The following is a 24,398-nucleotide window of genomic DNA, read 5'->3' as shown; positions in this document are numbered from 1 at the left end:
GCTGACCTTGAGCAAGTCCATTTACCCTACATTGCCTCAGGTACAAACTTAGATTGTAAGCCCTCTGAAGGTAGGGAAATACCTACAGTACCTGAAGGTAATCCACTGTGAAAAGTGGAATATAAATCTAATAATAAAAAAAACAAAACAATGCATGAACTGTCAATTTGCTGCCATAGCCCTTAGGCTGTGCACTCTTTAATCATGGACTGTCTGGGTCCTTTATATTTACATACATAGTAATGCTGCATACAGATGTAACTTTACAGCACTACTATAGATTTTGAGGTGCCACTTCCTCATTCTATATTCTTTGTTGTAATCATGATTGTGTGTTAAGGATAAGATGCAATGCCTGTTTATGTAATGATGCTATTTCTAGGGGTGTGAATCGTGTGATCGATCGTCTTAACGATCAATTTTGGCTGGGGGGGGAGGGAAATCTGATCGTCGTGGGTTTTTTTTGTTTTTTTTAAATCGTTAAAAATCGTAAATCGGGGGAGGGCGGGAAAACCGGCACACCAAAACAACCCTAAAACCCACCCAAACCTTTAAAACAAATCCCCCACCCTCCCGAACCCCCCCCAAAATGTTTTAAATTACCTGGGGTCCAGTGGGGGGGGGGGGGGTCCCGACGCGATCTCCAGCTCTCTGGCCACGGCTGCGTTAAGAGAAATGGCGCCGGTGGCCCTTTGCCCTTATCATGTGACAGGGCAAAGGTAGTGCCGGCACCATTTTGGTTCCTGGCTCCCGACGTCATGCGTGCAGGAGATCGCCCCCGGACCCCCGCTGGACCCCCAGGGACTTTTGACCAGCTTGGGGGCCTCCTGACCCCCACAAGACTTGCCAAAAGTCCAGCGGGGGTCCGGGAGCGACCTCCTGCACGCGGGCCGTATTGCCAATATTCAAAATGGCGCCGGCGCTACCTTTGCCCTCACTATGTCATACGGGCGACAAAGGAAGCGCCGGCGCCATTTTGGTTCCTGGCTCCCGACGTCACGCGTGCAGGAGATCGCTCCCGGACCCCCGCTGGACCCCCAGGGACTTTTGGCCAGCTTGGGTGGGCCTCCTGACACCCACAAGACTTGCCAAAAGTCCAGTGGGGGTCTGGGAGTGACCTCCTGCACGCGGGCCGTATTGCCAATATTCAAAATGGCGCCGGCGCTACCTTTGCCCTCACTATGTCATACGGGCGACCATTAGGGTTAGGGCATTACAATGAAAACTGTGTGTATGCTGGTAAGCAAGACAGTCAGAGGTAAATAAGAAGTTCCTTGCTGTGGACCTTCACTATTATCTCTTGTTGCCTTCTTCATATACCACATCGTTTGGTAACTTCTACTTACATGTGCCTGTCTGTGATCTGCTCTGTACCTTCATGTTCAAAACATTATATAGTGTGAATGTACAGCCTAGGTGGTGTAAAGGGGGAACTTGCAGTCTTCCTGATCCAACAGTTTACTTTCTGGCCCCTAACTTCTGTCAGGAGTGCAAGGGTATGTGACCACATACATTTGTAGCTTGCATTCAGGCCGATACAGTACAGAGCGCTCCAACAGAGCGCACTGTTAACCTGCTATTGGACGCGCGTTTTCCCTTACCCCTTATTCAGTAAGGGGCGGAAAACGCGCGCCAAACCCGCCAAACCTAATAGCGCCCTCAACATGCAAATGCATGTTGACGGCCCTATTAGGTATTCGCGCGCGATTCAGAAAGTAAAATGTGCAGCCAAGCCACACATTTTACTTTCAGAAATTAGCGCCTACCCAAAGGTAGGCGCTAATTTCTCCTGGCCCCGGGAAAGTGCACAGAAAAGCAGTAAAAACTGTTTTTCTCTGCACCCTCTGACTTAATATCATGGCGATATTAAGTCAGAGGTCCCAAAAAGTAAAAAAAAGTTAAAAGAAAAGAAAAAAAAAATTGGAAGTCGGCCTGTGGCCGTCGGGTCGAAAACCAGATGCTCAATTTTGCCAGCGTCTGGTTTCCGAGCCCATGGCTGTCAGCGGGTTCGAGAACCGACGCCGGCAAAATTGAGCATCGGCTGTCAAACCCGCTGACAGCCGCCGCTCCTTTTGCCCATTTCTACCACCGGGCCTCATTTAAATACTGTATCGCGCGCACAGGCAAGTGGCCTGTCCGCGCGCCGGGGGAGCGGGCGTTTGCCTGCTCTCCCACGGACTTTACTGAATCGGCCTGTATGTAAACAAAATACGATGTGTACTTACTGAGACTTGGTACACACTCTCAGCTGCTGCTCACAAATATGGATGATAAGTGAGGGAATACCATCTGCTGTACAATGTCCATGGCCCACCAGAGGCCCTAGAAAAGTGCTGCTGGCACTGGGAACCAGGCTGCCTTCCACACTCTGGCTCCCACCCCTGTACTGGCCTGGTTTGGGGGTCTATATAATACGTGTAAGGTAAGGCTGACCTTACAGAAAGCACGCAGATCCAAAGGGCAGGCCTCTGCAGGCATGGCAGGCAGTCTGCAGAATTATGCCTGGTCAACAGCAACTGCAGGACCCATCTTCATCCTGCGCTGTGCACCTGTGCAGTTCTGTAGCACACACTACTCACTCACTCCTCCTCCCTTCTTGTCACACAACAGCTGACACAGTGTTGCAAGAGTCTCCAATACATAGTGTAGTGGAACAGAATGTTTGGTTACTGTACAAGTGAAGCTCCTACACTGTTTAGGAAATGGTGGCTCCTCCCTTTGTAGGCAGATATAGGTACACCACATCTAGCTTTGCACAGAAAAGGTTTTGTAGTTTATATGGGAGATAGACTGCAGGCGTACCATTCCGGCATCAACAAAGCACGGAGGGAGTGATAACAAAGGGGGGCTGATGTGGCAACCTGTATGTCAACTGTGCATGATATAAAATACTGAGAGATGCTAACAAACAACAGTGCCACAAAAATGGGACTCTATAATAGGATGGTCCCAAAGCCTGTGTGACGAGGCAAGGCACGAACCAGCTACCACACCCCTCACCACATACACAAACCCATGCACCTCGTTTCTCTGTACATGCAACATGTAAAGCTGCATGATGGTAAGCACTCATCTGAATCCTCCCTATAGGCATATCATTACATACTCCTTTACCGTGCCTGTACCTTGCATCACAGCATTTCCACATTCACTTGGCAGTTTCTTAAGCAGTACAACCTCCCTTTATTACTTTCAAAGGGTCTGTGTCAGGCTTAGTTGTGGGTAGCCAGCAGAACCCATAAAAAATTCATTATTTGGCCTACTAAAATTAGTTGCTGGTAAAACCTTGGTGTGGGGGGGAATCCACGGTGAGAAACACAGCCAAATGTTCAGTATAACATTCATGTGTCGTCATGGCCACCTGCACACTTCTGCCCCTCAGTGAACACTACATATAAATTGTGAGTGTAATTGGTGAAAATGAGCAGTTAATGGTGTAAGACCATTCTTACCGCTATCCATTTGCTGCCCTGTCAGAGGCACACCTCCTCTAGAGGGCAACCATTCCATCAAAGCTGCGCAAAAGGTGTGTGTGCTAAATTTAGGAAACACACACTGCCTGCTAAGGGGTTTTGCAATGCAGGCCCAAGGGAGCAACCTCCAAAAGCAATACCACACTCACACACCGAGTGAGCAAGCCACACATAGCATGTCAGTCACCAAGTCTCACACTCATTTATGTTAGCAATAGGGACTTCATGCTGCAGTTCCAGCACATACACATGTGCAAGTCCTATGTTCTAGCAATGTCTGCCATTAAACAAAAAAGATATGTGTGCCAGCTTGCTGTAACAGCTAATGAGGCTGTGTGATTTCTACCTTCACAAATATTATCTATAGCTGCCCACAGGTACATAGTGCACGATTTTGACATAGGCCAGTGAAGGGTTTAGGAAGCACAAAATGCCAGTTTATCAAGTTGCCAACACCTAAAGGCCATCATCACTCATGGCAACCACATGACATGTGTGGGAGCAGTAGTCTATACAATAGATATGGTGTGGCAGTTACTATGGAGGCAGCCTGTATGCTCATAACCTGTTCAACTGACCACTCTAGGTCAACACAGAATGCAATACACTGAGATCTACAGGGACTGTGTAAGACCATAAGAACATGAGAAAACAAGAGCATAAAAAATTGCCATACTGGCTCAGAACAAGAGTCTATCAAGCCCAGCATCCTGTTTCCAAAAGTGGCCAAACCAGGCTACAAGTACCTGGCAAGTACACAAAGACTAAGTAGATCCCATGCTACTGATGCCAGTAGTAATAGCAGTGGCTAGTCTCTAAGACAACTTGATTAAAAACAGTTAATGGATTTCTTCTCCATGAACTTATCCAAACCTTTTTTAAGCCCAGCTACACTAACTGCACTAACTACATCCTCTGGCAACAAATTCCAGAGCTTTGTTGTGCATTGAGTGAAAAATAGTTTTCTCCAATTAGTTTTAAATGTGCTACTTGCCAACTTCATGGAGTGCCCCCTAGTCCTTCTATTATCTGAAAGAGTAAATAACCGATTCACAAGTCATTTACCCATTCTAGACCTCTCATGATTTTAAACACCTCTATCATATTCCCCCTCAGCCGTCTCTTCTCCAAGCTGAACAGCCCTAACCTCTTCAGCCTTTCCTCATAGGGGAGCTGTTCAATCCCCTTTATCATTTTGGCCACCCTTCTCTGTACCTTCTCCAGAATAGGTGCATTGCCAACACAAATCCTGAGCAGCCATATATGTTTTATGCTACACGGTGACCTAGACAGCCAAGAAGTGAGAGAAAGAAAAGGGATAGTGAGTACAGAAGCTAACAGACTTCCCCTGGAAGGGGAATTGATATGTGAATCATATCAGACAAAGAGTGTTTGTATAAGGTTTTGCCAAACCTGGCGTGGTCTCCTGGGATTGTGCAGGGAGACATGAGGGATCCCCTGGGAGATCGGGACATAGGTCTATTGGTAGTCCATGGCGTACAGCCACATTATGGAAAAAGCAGCACAGCTCACAATCTTTGCAGCTTTGGGTGGGGAATACATTAAAGCTCCACCTATCTTGTTCAAACAGCGAAAGAGACTTTTTGGAAGGCCGAAGATACATTCTTTGACACTGCAGGTAGCACATAAGGCCTTGTTGTATCTTGTCTCTGCCAGCGTGTTTGGCATGTGTATGGGGGTGAGAAGCCAGGGCCTGCAACCCTACCCTGAGTCTCCTATGGCAATGACAGAAGAAAGGCATTAATGAGAGCATTCTCACTTGATGTGAGTGGCTCACTACAGCAGCCATTAAGACTGTTTAAGGTAGTCTGTACCTTTGCTGAGCCTTAAAATCTGATTGGCGTTGCCTAACCATTATGATGGTGAAACCGAATGCCAGTATATAAAACTCGATAAATAAATAAATACATAAACAAATAACAGCATTTAACATTGTTGTTGCCCACTGTATGTGCATGCAAACTTCTGCCAAAAGGAGCTTCATCTGATCATTACAACAGCTTATGATATGGCTATTGGAAGTATTGCATGACAGGCCCTGCAACCCAGCAAGGGCTACTGATGAGTAGCTGCCTGCCAACCTTGAACACATACATAAGAGGTGACACACATGTGATTCCAGCAAATGCCATACCTCATTTGTGCAGGTGAATGTCTGTGGCAGCTGTGCAGTCTGTTCTGCACAGAAACCCATTAGTGAGCCCACATATATGGAAAATGGCAGGCTAGCAACATAAACTGCAGACTGCTCTTGGTACCATCGTGTGAGGTTGTACAGAAACTGTATGCAACTATCTTCCTGTCACCTCAGTAACGGCTCACACATGATGATGCTGTGCCAGCAGTATGGACATTGCATGGTTCTGAATCACCTGACACATTGTAACTGCTCCCAAGGGGATGATAGGAATGGGGCCTTTTAGGTTATAAAGATGTGCGTTGTTCGCCTGCACTACTTTGGCAGGCGTGAGAAACAAGGGCGGAAAAAGGCATGCCCTTAAACAATGACCTGCATACATAACACACAAGGCAGTTGTGATGCCCCGATGGTATCCTCCACCAATTTGGGCACCATTAGCCACATACCCATAGACAGATGGAATTGAGAAAGAAAAGTGTGTCTTACCTACAAACCAAGCGTCACTGTTCAGGCCGGCATCAAATTTGTCAAAGAGGCCCAATTTCCTAAGAATAAAGGAATTTTGTGTAGCTTCCAGGTACCTGGTCACTATGTCCAGGATGCATATTCCAGCGTAGCAGACCACTTGCATGTTGATGGAGTGGAAGAGTTTCTGTTGCAGTATGTCTCCTACCTCTGATGGGGTGGAACGATGTCCATGTGAGTGCAGTTGATAGCTCCAACAACTTTGGGAAAATGTGTGAAGGCATAGAAACCTCTCTTCAAGTCCAACAAAGCCTGTCACGAGGTAATTTAATGTATTGATTAATGTGCTCAGTGACTGTTTCAATGATCTGGTCCAGACAGCATGAGAATGTGATTTGGGACATTCCCTTCACAACCCCTACTGTGATTTGGAAGGAGCTACTTACCATGAAATGGAGGGAAGCCAAGAGTTTGGTGAGGCCAGGGATGGCACGGGACCTTGCAGTGACTGGATACAGATCCCCTCGGATGTCTTCATAAAATGCCATGATAGCCCGAGAGCTGAGGCGATACCTGCTAACCACAAAGTCCTCAGGCATGCCCAGCAAGGATGTTCGTGGAGGAAAGATATGATCCCTGTATCTCCCACACTATGGCCACCCATGTGTTGGTATTGTTTGGAGTTTTTATCGTGTGCAATACATGCTGTGATAATAACGCAGTCCTTGATACCACCTGCGATAAACACTTTTTGTACCGTACTGCCAAGAAAAAGGTGTAGCTATTACACGCATTACTGACCTGTGATAACATGCAATACCTATTGCACGCCACGCTACCACCCCCTACTTTATATTTATTCCACACCAACTACTCCCACTTGAATATAAATTTTTGCATTTGCATACGCAATTTGCGATAGGCCATTATCGTGCACGATAACGGTCTAACACGATTTGATGAATGTCCCTGTTAGCTGGCTAGCAGTGATTTTTCATTGCTAGGTGCATAAATTTGGAGACATATATTTATTTCTTCATGTTTAGGCACCTTTAATTTCATTTTAGCACTTTATTGAGTCAAAATTTAAGGCACAAATACAGTTGAAAATAGGATCGTAAACAAACCAAACCTTAGGGACCTAAATTGAAGCACTTAACATTCTCTAAATAATCAACATCTTGTCCTTCGTGTCCTTTTCACACCAAATTTTCAGGAGTTAATGGGGGGTCCATGTAGATCGTGGCAGTGGTATTTCTTTATTGATATGTTTGAGTGTATGTGTGTGTGTGTATACGTGCGCATGTGTGTGTTTGTGTTTGTATGGATGATTATGTAATGTATATGTGTTCGGATGTGTGTATATGTGACACTCCACCTGATGTTTTTAACCTATTTTCCAAAGGAGAAAAGGCCTATCTGCATACATGCCAGAAAGTAGGCTGCTTTACTTTTGGCTGTAGCTTCTTGTTCAATATATGGACATAATTGTGATTTGCAATAATAATGCTATGTTTCGATATAATGAAGAAGGAAAATTTCAAAATATACATTTATAATTTTATTAAAAGTCAGAAAATAATTTTAATCAATAATTGTGCATGGGTAGGAGCATAATAACCAATAATGTTATATTAGCAGTAGATATCTATCTTAACTCTAGTAGTTTTTTAAAAAAACCTCCTTGAAAACCAATAAGTATTTCCTTTTGGGTGTTTTCAGTTCTCCTATATACTTTTCTGCATCTGTCATTTTAATGCTTCTTTTCAATGATTACTGTGCTTCAGTAATCAATAGGGAAACTGCACATTAACTTGGGAAAGCTGTGAGAGAATTATACCATCTGTTACAACTTCATAAGCAGAAGCTTAGCATGCAATATGTCATAAGGGAGCAGAACCTAAAATTGAAAAAAAAAAAAAAAAGCTGAGCTCTATGAAATAAAAAATAATTTGGTCAGAAAAGCAACAAGAGCAAATAATAAGAGAACCAATTATCAATCAAGATGTAAAAATATCTAGCACTTCTGAAGGCAGTTGGAGTAAAAGAATTGCTGTGCTTTCAGTCAGGCCGATGCAATATAGTGTGCTCAGCTGAGCGCATGGCTTTACTCGTGATTGGACACGCATTTTGGATGTGCGTCCATAACCCCCAATGCAATACTGGAATTAGCATGTCCAAAACAAGCTTCCAAACCATCATGAAGCTTATAGCGCTCATCACATGTATAAGTACATATAGACGAGGCTATTAGCTAATCCCCGTGATTCAAAAATTTCCTGCATAACCAATGCGCTCATTGCAATGTGGCAAATTTTACGCCAGCCCAGGTCTGCCACTCTCAAGGGCTCATTGGAATAAACAAAAAAATCTTGCTTTCTGTGATTCCTCTTCTTAGTATTGTCAGGATACTAAGTACGAGGAACCATAGAAAGCACATCCAGGTAAAAAAAAAAAGTATTGAAAAAAAAACCTCTGGGTGCCCAATATATATCTGCAAGATACACGGTCCAGGCCATGGATCTTGTGAGTGTACATTGTGCCGGTAGTGGGAGAAAATGGACGCTTGTATTGAGCATCTGCTTTCCTAAACCGCAATGATTGCTACATCCCCTGGGTTCCTGATTTGAAGGAGACACTAGGGACACACAATTTTCCCTTGTGCCTCCTTTTTAGTGTGACCCCCTCATTTAAATATTGGGTTGCAAGCCCAGGGAGGTGGCTGGGTGCATGTTTGGTAAGCGGGCGCTCAGCATTGGGCACCTGTTTTCTACGCACCCATATTGCATCAGCCTGAGTGAGTATTCAGAGATGTACAACTGACACCTATTGGAACAGCTAATCGCTCCAACCTTCATCCCATCCTCAGATTCCTCACTAAATTCAGTCCTTTATTGACACAGTTCTCTATAAAAATTGTTGGCTTGTAAAAGTCAGCTACTAGTTTTAGGTTATTGTCTCATTTAAAGATAATGACAATGAGCCACATTCTTCTCTGAAGAAAGTCAATTTGCAAGTACATATGTCTGATGCAATTACAATACCAATTAAGTATCCATAAGTTAACTGATTTTACAATTAAACCACTATCATTACTTTATTCTTGGACTTTTAACAAAAGGTATTGGTGGTTCTAATTTTTTTTTTATTAAGCTTTACAATAGCTGAAAGAAAAATATACATATTCACAAATCATTGTCATTAGGCACTGGGTACTGGATACCAGCCCAGAAATCTTTATATCTGAGCTATACGAACAGCAGCTATTTTTGAGTGAAGCACAGTACTGCTAGTTATTTAGTGAGGCCATGGAAATGCAATTAATGTATTTTGAACCATTCACCCCTAGAGACCAATTAAATTTTAGTGCTAGTCAATTAGCACTTCAGCTTATTTTAGAGTATTCATGCAAAAAGGGCAGGGCAAAAAAGGGCACTGGATCTACTGATAACAATTACCACCATTTAAAAAAAAAAAATAATAATAAACATACTGGATGATGTTAAGTCTCATTAAGGAGATTGTCCTAAAATACTGGATTTTGCTTTGCAAATCCAAGGAAAGCTAATTGTCCCTTGTGATAAAGCTACACAGATCTAATGAACCATGCAGGTTCTTGCAGCATTTTAATGCAGAAAGGATTTGGCAGTAATCTGCTTCATTAAAAATTAATGAGGGGTAAATCAGCTGCTATTTAAGTGTAATAGAAAATCATGCTAAATGCTATTTGTAAACATCACTACGCTTGGTACTGCTGATTTAGTGCAGTGTCTCAAAAATAGCACCAGCAAAGCATCCAGATGTTGTTAAGTGATGTCTCCTTCTATTTTAATTCTTTTCATTTTTTACACACTCAAACCAAGAAATAATTATTACAAACTCTTTAATCTCACATTAGCATTTCTAACCAGAGATGTTTACTAGTAATTTAGTTTTAGGCAATTAAGACAACTGACTTGGCCATCAAAGAAAAAAAAAAAGGGATAATTACCCGTCCTACTTTCACAGGCTCTGTCAAGGTCTGTTCCTCCAAGACAAAAAACTGATTCCACATCCAGCCTCGTTTAGATCTCTGAGGGCTCAGAAGTTGTTGGTCCATGCTCTGCTGTTTTGGGATCTCCATGCTTAGGAGGCAAGACCAAAGCTGAACCAGTTCCAGAAAAACTGGCAGCTGGAGAGAAAAGATCATGGTTCCGATTTTTGTTTTATTTTAGGATCCGTGGAAAAACATAGATACAAGTTAAAATCATGTCTTCAGTCTAAAATATCTCTTTATCCTTTCAGCAGCAAAACCTTACAGTGTGGACTTGTAAAGTTTTCTTTCCCAGGATTTAGGACATCAAAATAGTTCCCTGTTCGTAAGAGAGAAAGAAAAGAATATCAAAATAAAAAATACATGAATAGGCTTTTCAGACAAAAAAACAAAGAATTCAACACTCTTTTGCTGATGTCATTTCTAGGTACCACTATTTAAAAAAAATTAAATCCCTAAATTAAATTGCGTACTTAATCTGATTGGATTCCAAAAATTTGGTAGAATTACTGTAAAGAGCAGTTACATAGACCTGAGCCTACTTAAGTTAATGAGTGAGTCTTTATCTTAATAATTATTTTAGTTCCCTTCCCACATGCATGCTGGTCCCACTAGTTTTGTTTTTATTTTGTTTTGTATAAATAGGAAAGGAGCAGGTTCAGAATGTAAATTGAAATATTAGAAAAAAAAATGACACATTAGGTTGTATATTAGAATGCTTCTGATTTCCAGTCTGTGCTGTCTTAATATCAATGGGAAAATTTCAGTCAAGTTAGGTTTATTAAAGGTTATAAAATACTGAACACATACATTAAGCATCAAAAGTATCTGTGAAATTATAACAGCCTGTGAAAAGAGTTCATCTAATCTTTTATGAGATAAAATAAATGCCAGCACAAGACAATAAATGAAATTCCTAATTTACATAAGAGAATTAGGATATAGTATCACCAATAAAGTGTTTCATAGAAGATTTTTTTGCATTTTGTCGACTACCCCAAAACTCCACTAATTCAGCAGGTTGTATCTGTTGGCCCACACCTTTTTTGCAGGCTCTCATATACCTGTCTACTTAACTTAGAGCTGCCACTTAAAATAGTACATATACATTAAAACTTGCAGTAATTTATTTTAGCATACGCATGTTAAAAATTGTATTATTCACCAAGGATGGGCATTTGGGAGAAACAAAATAAGAAATTAGACTACATTTCCTATTTCGCTTCATTTCCTTATCAAAGCAAAATGATTGAAAATCCACCAAAATATCTTTGGTTTTCAGATTTTGTTTTGAAAAAAAATTGATCCATCAGGCCTAGGCCCAGGACCGAAGCCAGGGCCTCACCTAAGGAATAGGGCAAGGCCCAAAGCAAGGGTGTTGATCTAAGTGTGACATCAGGGCTTGGGTTTAGGCCCGAGGCAGGGGCTTTGCCTAGGCATAGGCTGGAGCCTAGGCCTGAGCATGATGCTGGGGTCTTGGCTAAGACCAAGGCCAAACACTGGCACCTTGACCTACACCCCAAAAATAAAAAAAAATAAAGCATACCTGAGCTGTCAGAGCTCCAGTGGAGCGTTCCAGCTTCAGGCCAAGGCCTAACACAGAGACCAGACCCTGAGATCAAGATTCAACACTAGAGCCTTGGCCCAGACCCAGGCCTGATGTCAGGACTTGACATTGATGCTGGTTCTCGATATCTAGGCTAGGGCCTGGGCCTAGGCCTCACACAGTGACCCAGTCCAGAGACCAGGTCCTGATGCTGGGGCCTCAGCCCAAATCTAGGCTTGACACCAGGATCTGACCTGGAGGCCTGGTCCAGAAGCCATGGCCTCAGCCTGGCCCCAGGCCTGAACCCAGGCCAGAAACTAGGTCCCATTGCTGGGTCCTCAGCCCAGACCCAGAAACAAGGCCCATGCTTTGTCCCTGGCTGGGTCCTGACTCTGGGACCTTGGCACAGGGTCAGGCCATGGCTCAATGCCAATGCCTCAGAGGTTTTCCCATAACATCTTCTTTCTTCTGTCTTCTTTGCTGGACTATAGCCATCTGCTTGGGAGGCATGGGTGTTAATTCATTTCTGTACTTCCTCCCCAGTGGAGAGTGCCGTATTAGTGTACGGCAGTACAATTAACAGCCATACATCAATACTGTGCTCTCCACTGTCAAGGAAGTTAATTAACTCTGGCGCCTTCCAAGCAGACAGTGTCATTTCAGCTAAGAAGACAGAAGAAAGATGATATTGTGGAAGAATTCTGAAGCCTGGGCACCAGCCCTGGGCTTAATTCTGAGCTGAGGCCCTGGCATCATGACCTGGCCTATGGACCAAGCCCCAGACTTGGGCCTGAGGCCGGGCCAAAAACCAAGTCTTGGCTTCAGGCCTAGGCCTGCACCCTGGTCTAGTTGGAGGCCCAGAAGTTGGGATACAGTCTCTGGGTTGGGTCTCGCTGTTGGGCCTGGGTGCAGGCCAAGGGTCTGGTATTGGGGCCCGGTCTCCAGATGGGGCCACAGCATTGGGCCTGGGCCTGGTCCCTGGCCTAGGCCAAGGACCAGGCATCAGGTCCAAGTCTTGAAGCCTGGGCCTTGAGTATAGCATAGGCTGATGTCAATTTAGTGAGAATAGCACAAGGGAAATTTCCCTCCACTAACAGTAACTTTAAAAGGAGTTACATTTTAAAATGTAACATACTGTCATAGAAATTTTTAAAAAGCCATTCATGTGGACAAAGTGCTGGAGAAGGTTTTCATGGGTAATGATTCAGATGGACTGAACCAAATCATGGTGAACCTAGAACCTGTCGTAGGCCTGATTGACAAACTGAAGCATAGTAAATCACCTGGACCGGATGGTATACACCCCATATTTCTGAAGGAAATACAAAATGAAATTTCAGACCTATTAGTAAAAATTTGTAACCTATCATTAAAATCATCCAATTTACCTGAAGACTGGAGGATAGCTAATATAACCACAATTTTTAAAAACGGGCTCCAGGGGCAATCTGGGAAACTGCAGACCGGTTAGCCTGAATTCAGTGCCAGGAAAAATAGTGGAAAGTGTTCTAAACATCAAAATCACAGAACATATAGAAAGACATGGTTTAATGGAACAAAGTCAGCATGGCTTTACCCAAGGCAAGTCTTGCCTCACAAATCTGCTTCACTTTTTTGAAGGAGTTAATAAACATGTGGATAAAGGTGAACCGGTAGATGTAGTGTACTTGGATTTTCAGAAGGCTTAAAGGAAAAGTAAAACGTCATGGGATAGGTGGCGATGTCCTTTTGTGGACAAACTGGCTAAAAGACAGGAAACAGAGAGTAGGATTAAATGGACAATTTTCTCAGTGGAGGGGAGTGGGTAGTGGAGTGCCTCAGGGATCTGTATTGGGACCCTTAATTTTCAATATATTTATAAATAATCCGGAAAGAAATATGATGAGTGATGTAATCAAATTTGCAGATGATACAAAATTGTTCAGAGTAGTTAAATCACAAGCAGATTGTGATAAATTGCAGGAAGACCTTGTGAGACTGGAAAATTGGGCATCCAAATGGCAGATGAAATTTAATGTAGATAAGTGCAAGGTGATGCATATAGGGAATAATAACCCATGCTATAGTTATACAATGTTAGGTTCCATATTAGGTGCTACCACCCAAGAAAGAGATCAAGGGGTCATAGTGGATAACACATTGAAATTGTCGGTTCAGTGTGCTGCAGCAGTCAAAAAAGAAAACAGAAAGTTGGGAATTATTAGAAAGGGAATGGAGAATAAAACGGAAAATGTCATAATGCCTCTGTATCGCTCCATGGTGAGACCACACCTTGAATACCGTGTACAATTCTGGTTGCCGCATCTCAAAAAAGATATAATTGCAATGTAGAAGGTACCAAGAAGGGCGACCAAAATGATATGAACATAAGAACATGCCATACTGGGTCAGACCAAGGGTCCATCAAGCCCAGCATCCTGTTTCTAACAGTGGCCAATCCAGGCTATAAGAACCTGGCAAGTACCCAAAAACTAAGTCTATTCCTTGTTACTGTTGCTAGTAATAGCAGTAGCTGTCAACTTAATTAATAGCAGGTAATGGACTTCTCCTCCAAGAACTTATCCAATCCTTTTTTAAACACAGCTACACTAACTGCACTAACCACATCCTCTGTCAACAAATTCCAGAGTTTAATTGTGCGTTGAGTGAAAAAGAACTTTCTCCGATTAGTTTTAAATGTGCCACATGCTAACTTCATGGAGTGCCCCCTAGTCTTTCTATAACACTAGAAGTCGCCACTCTGACTCACTTTGTCCATCGAGGAACCTTTATACCTTATCCAACTTTATGTCACATATATATTCTTTGTCTCAGGAAACCACACTGGCACTAATGTTGGTAAAATAAGGCTGCAGCTTTTATTTACACATCATATCTTAAACCTTAATGGGTACCCGGGCCAGTAATTTGTGTCCATCGCTATCCGAGTAGGGACCAAGCAAGGCAGCATTAATCCATGGCCCCCCGTCTTGTCCTCAAGCACCTTCTACGCCGTCACCTTTTGCTCTTCCCCCAGCACCAATAGGCTACCCAACCGGCCCGGGTCACTGCCCTCCCTCCCAGCTGCGACAATGTACCGCAAACATTATACAATGGTTAAGTTGTTAACTAACATATGTTTTCTACCTGCTACCTACATAAACATGCTAAACAACGTTGTCCTGATAAGAATTATCATTTTCACAACCTGACAGCTCCTGTATTTCATGATCTTCCCATTGCGGGGTGGGTGGGTGGGTTTCCTCTGGGAGGGATCCAAAAGGGATCTCCTCCTGGGTATCACAGCCCTTTAAAGGGCCTGTGACGTTGTACATGCATGCTGGTGCCCCCTCCCTTCCCCCTCTCCGCCCATCTTGCAGGGAGGGCTGATGCCACGGTTAAGGGTGGGCTCCATCCAGGTGAGTCCCACCTATTTATCTGAAAGAGTAAATAACTGATTCACAGCTTCTCATTCTAGACCTCTCATGATTTTAAACACCTCTATCATATTCCCCCTCAGCCATCTCTTCTCCAAGCTGAAAAGTCCTAACCTCCTTAGTCTTTCCTCATAGGGGAGCTGTTCCTTTCCCCTTATCATTTTGGTCACCCTTCTCTGTACCTTCTCCATTGCAATTTTAGTTCTGTTAGTTAAAATTTGTAATCAATCATTATAATCATCCATTGTACTTGAGGACTGGAGGATGGCTAATGCAACATCAATATTTAAAAAGAGCTCCAGGGATGATCCGGGAAACAATTTTCTCAGTGGAAAAGAGTAAACAGTGAAATGCCTCAGGGATCTGTATTTGGATCGGTGCTTTATAATATATTGATAAATGAGAGAAGGGCAACCAAAATGATAAAGGGAATGGAATGGCTCCCCTATGAGGAAAGGTTAAAGAGGTTAGAGCTGTTCATCTTGGAGAACAGACGGCTGAGGGAGGATATGATGGAGGTCCTTAAAATCATGCAAGGTCTAGAATGGGAAAATGAGAATAGGTTATTTACTCTTTCAGATAATAGAAAATCTAGGGGGTACTCCATGAAATTAACAAGTAGCACATTTACAACTACTCAGAGAAAATTCTTTTTCACTCATTTCACAGTTAAGCTCTGCAAGTTGTTGCCAGAGGATGTGGTTAGTGTAGTTAGTGTAGTTGAATTTAAAAAAAGTTTGGATATGTTCTTGGAGCATAAGTCCATTAACTGCAATTAATCAAGTTGACTTAGGAAATGGCCGTGCACGCATGTTATAAAATGGGCTGTAGATTTGTTTGCGCCAGGTTGTGCGAACAAATCTACGCCCGTGCGCAGGTTTTAAAATCTGCCCCATATTGTTTACTAGCCATCTTCTCATCTCCTAGGAGACAGCTTCAGAATGGTACCTGCACTAACGTGTACAGCACTAGATTTCTTGAGGAATGCTCATACTGGATCACTTTAAGTTGACTAGTATGAAGTCAATTTTTCAATAAACCACTTCTAAACTCCAAACATTATCCAATTTGTTTTGCAGAAGGCAAAACATGACCATCATCGTTCTAGCCTGCTTTTATGTCTCTCAAATTTATCCTAAAATACTTCCTTTCTTTATTAGTACCCGATCTGGAGTGCCCATTACATATTATCACCAAATAAAAACCTAATGAACATTTTCACTCCATTTTTTTGAAGTGCCCCTATGTCATTCTTTTTAATAGTATTCAATTTGTGGGGGTTTTGCTCCAAAAACATTATGGGGAAAATGAAGTGATTTTTAAATATTTTACAGTCCCTTCTACATGTGGCAGGGGCTTGCCCAGTACCCCCAACCACTATATACCTCTCCCCTGTGATTGTTTATATTTTAATTTAATTTTTTACTTTATTGTTATTACTTTTTGTTACCTGCAAGAGAGCTCCCGAGCACCGGCGTTCCTCCCCAGGACTGACTTCCTCCTTGGTACGGCTCCACGCGAATTGGGATGAGGCCTCGCCCCCTTGTGACTTCAGATGCCGACGGAGGTCTTGTTCTGCACGGGAAGGCTTGGGTATTTAAAGAGAGTCTTTCCCCTCTTCGCTGCTTCGGCCACAAGTAGTTCTGGTTCGCTGCTTGCTGTGATTCCTGTTGCTTGCTGTTGCCTGACCTGGTCTGCCTTTGGATTATCGTTGCCTGTTGCCTGCCCTGACCCGGATAGCCTTTTGGATTATTCTTGTCTGCTGCCTGCCCTGACCTGGACTGACTTTGGATTATCATTGCCTGCTGCCTGCCCTGACCTGGACTACCTTGGATTATCGTTGCCTGCTGCCAGCCCTGACCCGGATCGTCTCTTGGATATTGTAATCTGCTGTTTACACAGACCTGGACTGCTTATTGGACCACCCTGTCTGCCGGCTGACTCCTGATTGACATCCGCTGTGTCTCTCGAGACAAGGTAAGCGGTCACCTGTCTTGGTTCCACGTATACCCCTAACAGTTGGCCGAAACCATGGAACCAGTTGATTTGACTGCACTTCAGTCTATTCCCAGTTTGGCGTCCTGGCTACAACAGCAGGGGGTTCTCGATCAAGTTACTGGAGTCCTAGACCGGCTAGTCGCCCACATGGATGCCATTGCACATATACCTGCAACTTCAGTAGCCTCCGTCAACGCTTCACCTAACCCTATACATCTACCTCCTCCATCGCGTTTCAACGGAACTTCTGCACAGTGTCGAGGCTTCATTAATCAGTGTCGAATGCACTTTTCACTTCGTTCCCCTCAGATAAGACTAAAGTTACCTTCATCTTATCTTTGCTGGAGGGTTCAGCTCTGGCTTGGGCCTCGCCTTTATGGGAGAGGGATGACCCCATTCTTAACAATCTGGACAGATTTTTGAAAGAATTTCATCTCATTTTTGATGAACCGAGACGATCGACTTCAGCGGCCAATGATTTACTACAGATCAAACAAGGCTCTCGCTCAGTGGGTGAATATGCTATTCAATTTCAGACCTTGGCAGCAGAGCTCGCTTAGGGAGAGGACAGTCTCACCGCTATCTTTCGACAAGGATTGTCGGAAAGTATAAAGAATGAATTGGTGGGCAGGGATCCCACGGAATCTCTGGAGGAACTTATCTGCTTAGCTATCCGTTTGGATTTACGGTTTCAAGAAAGAGCATGAGAACGTTTGGCCAACTGTAGAACATTTTGGTTGGCTCCAACCTTTCAACAACCTATTGTCGTTCCACGGCCATCTGAGGAGCCCGTTAACACCGATGAACCCATGCAGATTGACAGATTCCAATTATCTCCGGAGGAACGTCAACAGCGAAGACTGAGAAATCTATGTATGAACTGTGCCGGGGCAGGTCATTTCATTAACAAATGTCCCAACAAATCGGGAAACTCTCGGACCTAGGTCAGGTAGGAGATGCCTCCCTGGGTCCCACTATCCCCTCTCCCCAGCTACTGATTCCAGTAACCATTGCCATTAAACAGGAACCTATTACATTCCAGGCTTTCATAGACTCAGGGGCAGCCCGCAGTTTCATAGAGGAGAGCCTGGTAAAGAGTCATCAAATTCCTGTGGACTCATTACCCATTCCTCTTTCGGTTACCTCTGTATCCGGACAGCATCTGGGCATTCGAATATCTCAGATTACCAAACCCATCCTTATGAGTTCCGGGGTTATTCATCAAGAGAGTATTCAACTTTATGTACTCCCATCTTCAGTCAACCAAGTGATATTGGGTCTACCCTGGTTACGAATGCATCAACCCCGACTGGACTGGGCTTCTGTACAATTGGTTAGTTGGAGCCCCTTCTGTTTCCAGAACTGTTTAAAGAAAGTTCAGAATTGTCAAATCCACAATACACAGATTTCTTCACCTATTCCCGCTCCTTATGAAGAATTTGCAGGCGTCTTTAGCCAACAACAGGCAGAATCACTACCACCTTATCGAGACTATGATTGTGCTATCAACATTCTTCCAGGGAAGGTTCCTCCCAGGGGCAGGATTTATGCCCTATCTGAACCCGAATCAGCAGCTTTGACTCTATATATTCAGGAGAATTTAGCACGAGGATTTATAAGACCTTCCACCTCACCTGCTGGGGCAGGATTCTTTTTTGTAAAGAAGAAAGATGGAACTTTAAGACCTTGTATGATTATCGGGGGTTAAACAATATCACCAGGAAGAACAGATACCCTATCCCTCTTATTTCAGAATTATTTGATCAGATTAAAGGAGCTCAAGTTTTTACTAAGTTGGATTTAAGAGGGGCCTACAACCTAATTAGAATTAGAGAAGGGGATGAATGGAAAATGGCCTTTAATATGCATGATGGACATTATGAATACAGGGTAATGCCATTTGAACTTTGTAATACTCCTGCCATATTTCAAGCCATGATCAATGATATATTTTGTGACATTCTCTATTCTCATGTTATTGTCTATTTGGACGATATATTAATATTCTCTGACAACATGGAACAACATCAGGAGTATGTGCGACAGGTTCTTCAATGCCTCAGAGAACATAAACTTAGAGAAGTGTATGTTTCATAAGAACCAGTTACCATTCCTAGGATATATTATCTCCAATAAAGGGTTATCCATGGACCCGGATAAACTCAAAGCCATTTTGAACTGGCCGCAACCTACAGGATTGAAAGCTTTACAAAGATTTCTGGGATTCTTTAATTACTATAACCAATGTATTCCAGATTTTTCTTCATTGGTGGCTCCTCTGACTGCTCTCACAAAGAAAGGAGCACCCATTCAGATTTGGCCAGAAGAGGCTGTTCATGCCTTTCTTAAATTGAAGAAGGAATTAATCAAGGACCCCTGTCTTCGGCGTCCCAACTCCAACAAACCTTTTATTCTTGAAGTTGATACTTCTGCTGTGAGGGTTGGTGCAGTTTCATTACAGCCAACAGACGATGGGAAATTGGTGACATGCGCCTTCTTTTCAAAAAAAGTTTCATCAGCAGAGAAAATGTATACCATTGGAGATCGGGAACTTTTGGCCATAAAATTAGCCTTTGAAGAATGGCGTCATCTCCTAGAGGGTTCCCGACATACTGTAACTGTCTATACGGATCATAAAAATTTAGAATACCTAGCGAAAGCACAACGGTTAAATCCCCGGCAGGCTCGGTGGGCACTTTATTTTAGCAGATTCAATTTTGTCCTCCATTTTCGACCTGCACAAAAGAATTTGCGGGCGGACGCTCTCTCGAGAAGCTTTAACCTTGATGATATGCCTGAACCTCCCTGATACATAATAGACCCTGCAAAAATTCTGTTCGCCGCTACATTTACGGTCCCCATTGGTAAGACAGTGGTTCCCAAATGTCTGAGGTTAAAAGTGCTGCGTTGGGCACATGATGCACAATTAGCAGTCACCTGTCTGCTTATTGGACCACCCTGTCTGCTGGCTGACTCCTGAATGACGTCTGCTGTGACTCTCGAGACAAGGTAAGCAGTCACCTGTCTTGGTTCCACGTATACCCGTAACATTTTTATCTCTTGGGCTGGAGCCATGGTCATCTGCTGATGTCATTCATAATGTTAGCAAACTTAATTATTAAAATAGTATTCCTTTGGAAATGCATTTACTGAGTGATTATAAATATATTAGAAATGTGCAAAAAAGTATTTGTTCAGAAAAGCTTTTATGTAATTGAATGTTTTAGATTATTAGTGTTTTAATTTATTATGTTTTATTTTCTTTGATGCATATGAGTATGTTTTATGGTAATTTGAATGTTTTAAATTATGGCTGTTTGATTGATGTTGTAATCCACCTCAAACAATTTGTTGGTAAAAAAATGTAATATGATGATGTAGGAAATAATAATCAAATAGAGAAAAGAGAAAGACAGCCATTATGCCAGGGGCCTTCTCTGTGCCTCCAGGCACTTGGCAGAGCCTCATCCCTCAAAATCACGGCAACACAAATTTATTTCCCTCACCGCCACCTCCCTATCATTAAAGTGAGTGGCAGCAACATCCTCTTGCTGCGCTGCCTGCTCCACCCCCTCCTTCTTTCAACATAACACTGATTCTTCAGTACTCTGGGAGCCTCTCCCTTGCTTCCACAGCTCTTTCTTCAATACAGCTGGCAGGCTGCTCAAGACTACACATCCACACAGGTTCTCCTGCCTCTGACTACCTCCACCAACTTTGAGCAACTCCTGGGAATGACCTTACGGGCCTTGCTTTTGCAGCCTGGATCTACACACAGGTCCCCTTCCAGGCATTCATTCCAGCATTATCAGGTTTCTTGGGGGGGGGGGGGGGGGGTTCCAGGCAACACAGTTTGGTTTGGAAAAGAGGGTTGGAGGGACTAATGACCACATCTTTGTCATTTTTAGATTGGGTTGGGTGGCTCCATCATTGTGCAAATATAGTCTTTTATTTTTGGGAAATGCTCCACCTTGAGGAGGGGGTCACATTTGACCCCCATACACATTTTATTTTGGCCAATATTTTTTGCCTGGGATAAGCTCTTTAAATCTCCCACATTAAGGTCTCGATGTTTCCACATTTGATTAATGTTTTCTAGGTAGGTGTAGTTAGATTAATGTGACTGGCAACTTTCTAAGACAGCCATATTAATTTATTTACATCAGATTGCCTATGCATGAGCTGCTTTGCATAGATTTGCAAATGTCATGCATGCAATTCCTTGGAAATCAGTTCATTGTAATAAGGGTGATAATTTGGGCTGGGTTCTGCAAAATATTGCTGATATCATGTAATATATAGGGGTAGATTTTAAAAAAGTGCGCCTTCGCGTACTTTTGTTGGCGCACCAGGCGCAAACAAAAGCAAGGCTGCCGATTTTGTGCAGCCGGCGTGCGCCGAGCCGCACAGCCTGCCTCCGTTCCCTGCAAGGCCGCTCCGAAATCGGAGCGGTCTCGGAGGGAACTCGCTTTCGCCCTCCCCTCACCTTCCCCTCCCTTCCTCTATCTAACCCACCCCCCCGGCCCTATCTAAACCCCCCCCCACCTTTGTTGGGGGATTTAAGCCTCCTGGAGGGAGAAGTAAATCCCCGCGCGCCAGCGGGCGGCTAGCACGCCGAGACGCGACCTGGGGGCGGTTCCGGCACACCAAAAAATCCCTAAAACCCACCCCGAACCTTTAAAACAAATCCCTTACCCTCCCAAACCCCCCCAAAATGTTTTAAATTACCTGGGGTCCAGTGGGGAGGTCCTGGCGCGATCTCCCTCTCTCTGGCCACGACTGCGTTGAGAGAAATGGCGCCGGTGGCCCTTTGCCCTTATCATGTGACAGGGCAAAGGTAGCGCCCGCAACATTTTGGTTCCTGGTTCCCGACGTCAAGCGTGCAGGAGATCGCCCCCGGACCCCCGCTGGACCCCCAGGGACTTTTGGCCAGCTTGGGGGGGCCTCCTGACCCCCATAAGACTTGCCAAAAGTCCAGCGGGGGTCCGGGAGCGACCTCCTGCACGCGGGCCGTATTGCCAATCTTCAAAATGGCGCCGGCGCTACCTTTGCCCTCACTATGTCATACGGGCGACGATACAATACAAATGCCCCTGACGATAAATCGGGGGCATTTGTATTGTATCTTGCACTCTAACGATTTTGGACAATTTTAAAATTATCTGACGATAATTGTAATCGTTCAAAAATGATTCACATCCCTAGTATTTATACCTCTATAGGAGGCCCACCTAGCTACTCGAGATGAGGTTAAGGTATTAGTGTAGGGGTTAGGTGGGCCTCCCATAGAGGTATAAATACCTACCTAGTATGAGAGCCTTATAGCTAGTCTCTCTCTCTCTCTCTTTCTCTCAAAATATCGCAAAGTGCACTAAAGCCACTAAACCTCACATCGAGTTACTAGGTGGGCCTCCTACAGAGATATAAATACCTACCTAGTATGAGGGCCTTATTGCTAGTCTCTCTCTCTCTCTCTCTCTCTCTCTCTCTCTCCCCCCAGTGTTTGTAGGTAGGAATTGCAACAATTGCGGTACTTACCGCAAGGTTCAAAAAAGTTATCACAGTCTGCAGTAATACCTATGCATAGCACACTTTGCAATAAACAGCCTATTACCATAAAACACACCCCTTTTCCTATCACATGCAATATTTAGTGCATTTGATAAATCCAGGCCTAAGTTAGGTGTTCAGAGATTTTAACAATAGATCACAGTTATATTCATATTGCCTTTCAAAAATACCTGCTTACTGAGCTCACAATCAAGGAGTGTTTGAGACAAGCTTTTGGTTATAATGTGGCTAATTCACTTGATCTTGTTTTACATGTTGTTGTCTGCATATAAGCCAGCAGAATAGCTTATCTATTTCTGCATTATTGCTATCTGAGTTATAAGTTTGTAACATGGTGCCAGTATTTTGTTATCGTACATGTGTCAATGATTAATTTTTTTTTAAGTAATTTTGGTACCAAGTGGTTTCTTACTGCTTCTTTGGACTTCCTGCTCAATAAGAACCAACCTGTCTTATGTTAAAAATACCGCACGCATGTTATAAAATCTGGGCTCGGCGCGCGCAAGGGGGAGCACACTTGTGCACCTTCCGTGCTGAGCCCTAGGGGAGCCCTGATGGCTTTCCCCATTCCCTCCAAGGCCGCTCTGAAATCGGAGTGGCCTCAGAGGGAACTTTCCTTCTGCTCCCCCCCACCTTCCCCTCCCTTCCCCTATCTAACCTGCCCCCCAGCCCTACCTAAACCCCCTACCTTTATTTTGTTAATATGCCTGTGTAACTTGCGGCGCGCGATCCCCCGGCATGGCCACTGTGCCGGAGGCCTCAGTCCCGCCCCCGGACCGCCTTGGACTAGCACCCTGGCCCCTTCCCGCTCCTTTTTCAAAGCCCCGGGACATACGCGCATCCCGGGGCTTGCGAGCATTGCCAGGCCTATGCAAAATAGGCTCGGCACGCGCAGGGCTTTTAAAATCTGCCCCATAAAATAATTGCTTTTAAAATGTCATACCACAACAAAAATACTGGTTTTCTTTTTTAAACAGTTCAATTCTTCAGCATAGATGATGTTAATTATCAGCTGTGCTTATAGGAGACTCTTCAGGTTTATTATATAGGCTTGCCATCCTGCTGACCAATGACAGAAATCAAAACATGACTGTTCCCCCGCCCCCCAAGACTTCTTCCTATTACATCCACTCTCCAATTAATGCAGCTACAGAAACTGAACTAGTGATAAGAAGCAGCCAAGCTGAAATCTGCAGCTGACTCTTGGCTGGTCAATAGAAATTAACTCTGTCATCTAATTCAAACTCCTCTGTCATTTCCTGTTTTCATTTAATCAGACAAAAGAAAAATATAGCTTGGAATTCCTTAGGTTCAAAAGTGAATTTAATTGATAGCATACAATATTGTTTTATAGGAAGTCTTTCCAGAAGATGCATTCTATTATCGTCTGCTGTGAGTGGAGATTATATTGACAGAATTAACAAAACTGTCAGTTTGGAATAAATTGCATTGGCTGAGTGAGAATAGTCACCTTGTAAGTCTTAGAATAAAGGTTTTGTCCACATATACAAACATAAAGCTCAGAGCGATATCTTTTTACAGGGAAATTGCTCTCTACAGTATAAGCCTGCCCAAAATCTAACTTCTATTAACTATTTCTTAAGATGAAAGCAGTGTATTCAGTCTTTTGAATCAATAGGGCTATCTCACTGTACTCAAAAAATACTTAGCTAAAAAGGAAAGTAAATAAAGAAATGGTTTGTCTCTTGACCTTGAATAATAATTAAATTGAAAC

At 43.5% G+C, this 24,398-nt stretch overlaps 1 protein-coding gene across 1 annotated transcript in view; it reads right to left on the bottom strand.

The window, feature by feature from the left end:
- CDH19 (cadherin 19) overlaps window positions 1–24,398 on the bottom strand; it is a 427,290-nt gene that overhangs the window by 271,761 nt on the left and 131,131 nt on the right. The window contains exon 2 of the mRNA XM_029590918.1: window positions 10,091–10,451. Within this exon, the coding sequence (XP_029446778.1) occupies window positions 10,091–10,288 (198 nt within the window). The 5' untranslated portion in view covers window positions 10,289–10,451. The remainder of the gene's footprint in view (window positions 1–10,090; window positions 10,452–24,398) is intronic.

Source organism: Rhinatrema bivittatum, chromosome 2 (genome assembly GCF_901001135.1).
Source record: "Rhinatrema bivittatum chromosome 2, aRhiBiv1.1, whole genome shotgun sequence".
Taxonomy (NCBI): domain Eukaryota; kingdom Metazoa; phylum Chordata; class Amphibia; order Gymnophiona; family Rhinatrematidae; genus Rhinatrema; species Rhinatrema bivittatum.
Note: the sequence above shows the minus strand (reverse complement) of the source record. Positions and strands in the feature narration are given on the sequence as shown.